The 8887-nt window shown below is 42.2% G+C and overlaps 1 protein-coding gene across 1 annotated transcript in view; it reads left to right on the forward strand.

Annotated features, from left to right (window-relative positions):
• The window catches only part of LOC306713306 (glutamate receptor ionotropic, delta-1-like), a gene marked incomplete at both ends in the record, with an annotated part of 302522 nt that overhangs the window by 242801 nt on the left and 50834 nt on the right, over positions 1-8887 (forward strand). The window contains 1 exon segment of the mRNA XM_079182959.1: positions 2232-2479. Coding sequence (XP_079039085.1) covers positions 2232-2479 — 248 coding nt within the window.

Below are 8887 nucleotides of genomic sequence, written 5' to 3' on the forward strand. Positions count from 1 at the left end.
ATGTATTTAAAGAGCGTTTGTCTCATTCAGTGAGCAACACGGTGTGTTAGAGTACAGATTAAAGATCCGGTGTTCAGACACAGTTTTACATTTTTTAACTGATTAAATCCGTCTTTTACTATAATTTGAGTTTTTAACTGTCACACAGGTGGTGGTAGCTCTCTCCGTACTTTATAGATTGTGTATTTATACATCAATGGAGAGAAAAGATGAACAGAGAAACGTCATAGTTCATGTCAACACACACGAAGCAGATCAGTGATTGTATTTGATCGGACTGACGTCTTCTCATCACCGGTTTTATTTTGTGCCACACTGGATACCGGACGAGCCGGACTCTGAACGTGGTGTTTCTGATTGAATATTTGGTGAACGTGATGTATTCACTGTGCACCATTCTCCCCGTGGTGCGACATACACACACTAGATTTACTCTCTTTCTCTTTAACCTTTGACCTCAGAGCAGACGACCCTACATCCTTTAGAGCAAAGGAATAAAAGCCGGCTGTGTCGTTGATCTCTTGATGATCTCTGCACGTTTGCATTGATAAAGTCACCAAAGACAACTTGGTTCTCAGTCTTAACTTCAGATTCTCTCACACGTCACTGAGATGTTTTCCAGGAGAAGCAGACGAAGCTGACTCGTGCACATCTGTTTGGACGAGTTGATGAACAGACTGAGACGTTTGGAAGCACAGATCGCTGGATGAGCCGATGCCTCCTGCAGAGCTCGGCCTCCAGCGGTGCCTGATGTCAGTGGGCGACTGTGAATCACAGAGCTCCTCAATTGTTCCTCCGGAGCGACTGACTGCTCCTTCAAATTTAACTGGAGAGGACGAGACAGACGGATCGGACGGACAGAAAACTGTAACGACACGGAGGAGAAAAGGGAAAAATAAGTGAGAGGTATCGGGATGATGAGATGAAACAGCTGGAGTAGAAGAAGCAGCGTGGGAGTAGAGAGTGGCAGCCGGAGTCAGTCAGGACCGGGAACAAGCCGGCTGTCAGCGCTAATAGACAGAGAAGGAAGAGATGTTCAGGCCAAACAACCCGTCACCGGCTATAACGGAGCATAACGCAACACAGCTGCCTCGTCCGGGTGTCAGGAAGAGAAAAAGTTCTCCGGCAGCTTGTGAGAAGAGTCCAAGTCAATCCAGATGATATCCTCTGAAGGATGGATGCCGTCTGGCTCAGAGGCAGAGATGACGGTTTCGTATTGTCTCGTCCGAGGTTCTGCTCGTGCCGGCGGTTTGGTTGTTTTTAGGGTTGATGAGAGTTTGAGTCCGACAGTTTGTCATCTGCAAGAAAGCTTGTAGAACTTAGAGAACTTGGAACATATAGAACGACAACATGCTGCCAAACATTCTTTCAATGCAGATAAAAACGTGTTTTAAAGACAGTTGAGATCTTTACTGCAGCGACTTCAACGGAATCTCAAAACGTAGGTTTTGAGTTTGTGTTTTGGAGCAATTGCTGAGATCTTGGAACATGAATTATTGTTTTAAAATATGCCCAGCAGGGATAGAAAGCACACACACAGGGACACAATCAATCCACAGATCGATAGAATACTTAAACCCAAGTTGTCCCAAGTCGCGGTTTCCCTTCAAGCTAAAGAGGGAACTAGTCGTAGAAAACAACATCAATACCTTTAATGGCAACGCAACTACTCTTCAGAGACCCTTCCCTTTCCTCTCACACTGATTGCTGGGATCTACCCAGTGTGCCGTCTTCTGATTGGTCCAGAACCGTGATCTGTTGCAGCATTGATTACCTGCGTAGAGAGCGCGATTCATCAAAATGAGCAACAGAAGACACAGATGAGATTTGTCTCGGTCTGATGGGTCGTGGGTGTTAACATGCAGAAGGCAGAAGGTGGTGAGGTTCACCCTCGCCTGGAGGCCACAGCCCCTCGAGGAACCTCCACCTGTTACACCAACAAGGTCTTTGGAGAAACTGTTTGGAATTTTTTTAAAAAGTCAAGAAATCCGTCCATCAGTTCCTGTTTCTACAGTAAACCCAGTTTCCTTCATGTGTTTGAATATTGTGAGATGATTTCCTTGAATAATATTTAGTGTTGTGTGTTTCCTGTCATATATATATATATTTATATACTGTGTATATATATATATATATATATAAACACCCTCTTTCCGTCCTGCGTCTGCAGATTTTCGTCCCTTCGGGTTAATAACTTCACATGTTCTTCTTTCTCCTCCCGGTCCCTCCAGATATCCGCGGCCTGCAGGGCTTCCTGGACCAGACGTCCCGTCAGGGCGTGGACGTGGCCCTGCAGCGGGTGGACCGGAACATCAGCAAAGTCTTCACCAACCTCTTCACCACCATGAGGACCGAGGAGCTCAACCGCTACCGGGACACCCTGCGCAGAGCCATCCTGCTGCTCAGCCCCCACGGAGCTCACACCTTCATCCAGCAGGTCGGTCTGAAGCATCGCGGTTACAGTGAGAGTTTCTCATGTGTGTGTCTGGGAACACGCTACATGCATGTGTGCACTACAGCTGGGTTTACAGGGCGCTTTATATGTGTGTGTACATGGAGCAGATGGGTGAAGAACATCAAGAAACACACAGAATGAATGGATGACAGCACACATGTAAAGACTTCACACTAATAAGTGCATTTCATGGAAGGAACAAACGTGTGTTCCTACTGACTGATTAATAAACACGCCTTAATATGGAGCCCTGCATGTGCAATAAGCTGACAATTAGAAGTAATTGTACATGCTGTATTCATGTGATGTCTGCAGAGTCGAGAGGACAGAAGGAAACAGACCTGATTCTGAAAGATGGATTGTTACTCAGTGAACTCAGTGAACCAGTGGTATCGATGGTATTAGTGTTAATATTGATCTGATTTCATTGTAACTGCTGGCGGTGGTGCGTTCGCAGCCATTCGGCCAAAAGCGTGTCGACGTGTCTGTCGTTCTCGTCACTAAGTGCGAGAAAAGTGTGTGAAGATTCAAAACTTTGTTACAGAAACAAATGAGTTTGCAAAGAGATCAAGTGAGCGTTTGTAAGCCTTTGGTGTGTGTGTGCGTGTGTGTGTGTGTGTGTGTGTGTGTACAGGTGTGGACTTTGGTTGCTCGTAGTAACTTCCGTTGGCGTGGATAATAAACACAATATTTAATATTTAAAATAGTTTGAAGGCTGAGAGTCACCAGGTAACACGGTCGATGTTATTGCTCTCACACGTACTTCTGTTGCTAAACTGTGTGAACACGTTTCATTGTTCACCAGCCGTTAAAGGGTTAATTAATTCATCTCACTGCCAGCGACAGACGTGGTTGTTTTCACTGTAATCAACCCGCCGGCTTCACATGTTCTAAGCATGTTTACGTGTGCTAAGCATGCACAATAACCAGCAGAATCAAACACAGAATTAATGAGCTGCGTGTATTTAAAGTCACACAAATCACTGATAATGACTGAAGTCTGAAGTTTTCCATGAGAGGAGAGCTGCTGCCTCACAGCTTTAATCACATATCTGCCCTCAGCTACCATCTACGCGCTGCATTCGATATGCAAATGAGATTCCTTTTTCTCAACGCTTCCATATGCTTTATGAATGCGTTTATTAATTCCTGCAGCGTTGGTGGTCAGATAGATGGTTCACCGCCTCCATCAATCAGCTTTAATTCATTCATCTTCTGTGAGGAGCTCAAGTTTTAATGACACAAGTATACATCTATACTGTTTTACAACCATAAAAACATTTCTGATATCTGACAAAAAGTTACACGAAATTCAAAAAATCATTTCTGCTCGTTACATAAAAACAGTCTTTTCAAAATAAACTTCTGTCTTCACTGGAAACAACGGAGTTAAGTTTAGAATCAGAAACGCTTTGTTGCAAAGTACGTTTGTGACAATAAACACAATAATAAATAAAGACTTTTACAATAAAATATGATAAACAAACAAACAAATGAATAGCACAGTTAAACAACTCTGTTATTAATGTATCAAGAACGTCTTTTCGTTCTTTTGTCGAAAAAAGTAAACCAACGCAGGAAGTTTATTTTGAAAAGACAGTGTGAGTGTCATAAATGTCAGCCGTTCTCTTCTTCTCTCTGTTTTTCTGTGCAGATCAAACGGCCAACGAGGCTGTCTTTAGGGGGAAATGCTAACATCAGCATGCTAACATGCTAACATCTTAGTTTAGTCTGGCAGCATGCTAACATTAGCTTATTAGCACTAAACACAACGTAAAGCTGCAGCCTTTTTTTATCAGGTGTGCCGAAGCTAATGGTGTTTAAGTCCATGTTGGACGACTGCAAGTGTCTATAAAAGAGTGGGAGGCTTCTGTGTGTGTGTGTGTGTGTGTGTGTGTGTGTGTGTGTGTGTGTGTGTGTGTGTGTGTGTGTGTGTGTGTGTGTGTGTGTGTGTGTGTGTGTGTGTGTGTGTGTGTGTGTTGACGCTGAGACATTCATTAGCACCAGGACGTCACAGCGTAGGAGGGTGAGACCGAGCTGAATGGAAGTTGCACTCTTATAATAATGAGAATGTCAAAGAAATGTGTTAAAACCTTTGCCAAGCTTTTTCACACACACACACACACACACACACACACACACACACAGAGCAATGACAACAAAACACTTTCACTATGAATCTTTCTGCCAGAACTGGTTCTACTTTCTGTTTTTTCCTGTTTACAGTCATCTCGGCTGATAAACAGTCGAGGCTTCGGCCTGATGTCTACCTTGCTAACTGTGAGCATGTTAACGTAACGCTAACGTTAGCCATGCTAACATCGTTTAACTGTGAGCATGTTAACGTAACGCTAACGTTAGCCATGCTAACATCGTTTAGCATCTTTGCTTTGACTGTGTGTGTGATCTCTGAGGTGTGAAGTGGATCATCACTCACTCTCTGCTGGTGTCTCTGCACGAATCACAGTCAGCTGTCAGTTCACTGTGTGAATCATTAGTGTGTGTGTGTGTGTGTGTGTGAATTAGACACACACACACACACACAGAGTCGGCTTCCTTCACACCTGAAGCTGTCATGTTGCTGTGTGTGTTTCTGTGTTATCATCTTTGATTTCTCCCTTTATTTGTTTCTCACTCCTTCCTACCTTCCTTACCTTCTCTCCTCCTCATCTGCTCAACCCTATTCCTCTGTTATTGTCCTCTTTTTTAATTCTCTCATCCCTCTCTTCTCTCTTCATTTCCTCTTGTCATCACAACAACTTATCTTCCCTTCCTTGCCCTCTCTCCTTCTTCTTTCAATCCCTTGTTATTTTCCTATCTCCCTTCCTTCCCTCCATGCGCTTTTCTTTTTAACTTTTTTTCAGAATGACAAATAGAGAGAGAGAAAGAGAGAGAGAGAGAGAGACAGAGGGAGAGAGAGACAGAGGGAGAGAGAGAGACAGAGAGAGAGAGAGAGAGAGAGATGGGGTAGATGGTATGAATCACTGGAGGTTTAGATTGGGAGGAGGGGCGAAGCGCTCGGTAGCCGGGGAGACAGATTGACTGACAAGATCCTATCAGGCTGGTGACACCTGTGTGTGTGTGTGTGTGTGTGTGTGTGTGTGTGTGTGTGTGTGTGTGTGTGTGTGTGTGTGTGTGTGTGTGTGTGTGTGTGTGTGTGTGTGTGTGTGTGTGTGTGTGTGTGTGTGTGTGTTTTACACGTCCTCGGGGCAAAAACCCTCCAACAGCAAATTGAAAATGACCTCAATAAACACAAGCACAGACATTTTCACCCCCCATCTGTCCATCTCACTGCAACACACACACACCTACACAAACACACACACACATACACACACACACACACACACACACAATACATTACCGTTCTTGTTCAATCGCCCATTTAAGGAACATCCCATGTTTGTGAACAACCCGTGGGTTCTTATTGAGTTTGAGGCAGAAACGTATACATCTCAACATGTGGTATAAGTACACGTCTGTATACTGAGTATGAGTCACAAATACTGGTCCCCTGTAGTGACAATCTATCCACACCTGTGAATAATCACTGATAAATTAATGAGAATGAATAATTATCTACATGGAGCGTTGTTGTTTTCATCTTCAACATCTTCACTCAAGCGAGCCAATCAAATCGATTGTTTACTGTGTGAGACATGACTCAGCACACTTTCACCATATTTGGATCGACAGCTTTCTCCACAATAAACCTTATTAAACATATGTAGCACCACTAGACGTGTGCTACTAATTATCAGTACGTATAGTAAAGATAGATTTTTGTTTTCAATATAAGTCCAATGTATCCAGTATACAGCGTTCATAGCTGTTCCAACCAAAACAAATCTGCTGTAATTTGTAGATGAAAATCCATTCTTATGTAACCCACGTAATCCTGAACCAGGAAGTTCACTTCCCATGTTGAACGAGGAGTCATTAATTAGTCTTAATTAATTTCTCATGTAACTTCTGTAGTTCCTTTAACCCAAACATCTTTTCCTAAACCTAAGTAGCTTTGTTGTCTCAATCTAACTAGTAGCTTTGTTGTCTCAACCTAACTAAGTAGCTTTGTTGTCTCAACCTAACTAAGTAGTTTTGTTGTCTCAACCTAACTAAGTAGCTTTGTTGTCTCAACCTAACGAAGTAGTTTTGTTGTCTCAACCTAACGAAGTAGCTTTGTTGTCTCAACCTAACGAAGTAGCTTTGTTGTCTCAACCTAACTAAGTAGCTTTGTTGTCTCAATCTAACTAAGTAGCTTTGTTGTCTCAACCTAACTAAGTAGCTTTGTTGTCTCAACCTAACTAAGTAGCTTTGTTGTCTCAACCTAACTAAGTAGCTTTGTTGTCTCAACCTAACTAAGTAGCTTTGTTGTCTCAACCTAACTAAGTAGTTTTGTTGTCTCAACCTAACTAAGTAGCTTTGTTGTCTCAACCTAACGAAGTAGCTTTGTTGTCTCAACCTAACGAAGTAGCTTTGTTGTCTCAACCTAACTAAGTAGCTTTGTTGTCTCAACCTAACTAAGTAGTTTTGTTGTCTCAACCTAACTAAGTAGTTTTGTTGTCTCAACCTAACTAAGTAGCTTTGTTGTCTCAACCTAACGAAGTCGTTTTCTTGTCTAAATCATTATATGTCTTTCATACGAACTGTTGTATGAGGATCCGTTGGAATATGACAATAAATTGTCGCTGATTTTATATCATTGACTTCATTTAGACATTATGAGGTTCGGACCTTTGCTGGGTGGAACGTTTAGTTCCTGGACGTCTTTGAATTGTATTGAAGACCCTCTTTTTTATGATCAGCATTCTTTCACCAATAGTCATTCAGTGATTTGTGAGACTTGACTAATGACAGATTTAGACATTCGTATTCAGCTTCATGACCGAAAAATCTAGTGATTGATAATATCTTTCCTGATTTCAGTTCCTTTGTTGTTCCTGATCGTCTCTGTGAGACATTTTGTGGGATATTATTTCATTATAATGTCAGCTGATTCACTTTTCCTCAATGTATTCTGTCAGTAGGCCTCCATATTGTTTTGTTTCTTTTTATTATTTTGGTCGTCGTAGACCTGATTGTCCCGGAACACGAGGAATAATTTCCTGATGGCTTTTCCTCGATGACGAACAAAGCTGTGTACTGACGGATACATTCAGACAGCTCTCTCTTTAATGAAGGGAAACTGTAAAGTAAAGATATAAATCACACTTTTACCTCCTAGTTTTTAGACATTTGTCTTTGTCTCGTGACAACAGTTTGTTCTTAATTTGCTTTCCTTCTCAAACAAAGTTTAAACTAAGAAGAATGTTTCATATGCGTTTGACCTTAACAGCAATAATGTTTGCGGATTCGGTTCAGTTTGAGATAAATCTTGGAACTAGAAGCCGATCTGTTGGGCTTGTAAATTCTCGGGGATTAGCCGTTAAAGACGAGGCGTCCGATCCCACGCTGCTTCCTCCTCTTTTTTCTAGCATGTTTCCCCCTAATCATTGTTAATCACTCGGATTTGTCTCCCATCAAGTTAGTCCTTGTGGGCCGCGAGAAGGACGGCATCGCTAATGAAGCGAGGGGGAGGGAGGGAGGGAGGGAGGGAGGAGAGGAGACAAGAGAACGAGAGGACGAGAGGACGAGAGGGGAGATAATAGAACAAAAGAGCCTCTCGGCCTCGAAAAACCCTGAAACATGAGAGGAAATAAAACGAAACAAAATGAAAACCACGACAGTTGTGTGTTCGGCCTCAACGGAGCGAGAAGAAAGAAAATGTGACACGACACAAAGTCTGACGAGGAAGACGAAGAGGAAGAGGAAGAAACCTTTATAAACAGACGTCTGTGCAGAGGGAAAGAGAGTTTACACACGTTTAACATGTGAACATGTGACAAGGACGATCTTTGGTGGATAATAATGAGAATAAATATAAAATGAACTTATTCATTGTTGGAGAAATGAGGAGAAACTTTGCATATAAATCACACAAACTGTTGAGGATGCGTTGGTGTTTCTAAAGTTAGACTACAGCGGAGGGATTTCTACGTTATTTTACAGTTTTTCACTGAACTTGTTGTTTTGTTGCTCGTAAAGATGATTTGAGTATGAATGATGTATAACGTCTCACTAAACCTCATTCAGGACGTTATTCATTTACTGTTCCTCAGGTTTCTGCCTCAGCTTCCCTCAAGAAGAAGAATATTTCACAAGAAATCATTTTGGCACCAGAGAATTATTAAAAACAGATGTGTTGAAATGAATGCAGGTCAACGGGTTGTAATGTGTTCCAGAGTCTGTGAAGGCCTGAAGTACAAAGAAAAGAAGAAATTTAAACTAATTCTGAAGTTCACAGAAGGAAGTCTTGAGCTCTGTGTGATTCCTGAGCTTCAGAATATCTCCTGGAGGATCACTTCATTGTGTTGCTCGTGGTATTATATTCTA

Source organism: Pholis gunnellus (genome assembly GCF_910591455.1).
Source record: "Pholis gunnellus genome assembly, chromosome: 21".
NCBI classification, from domain to species: Eukaryota; Metazoa; Chordata; class Actinopteri; order Perciformes; family Pholidae; genus Pholis; species Pholis gunnellus.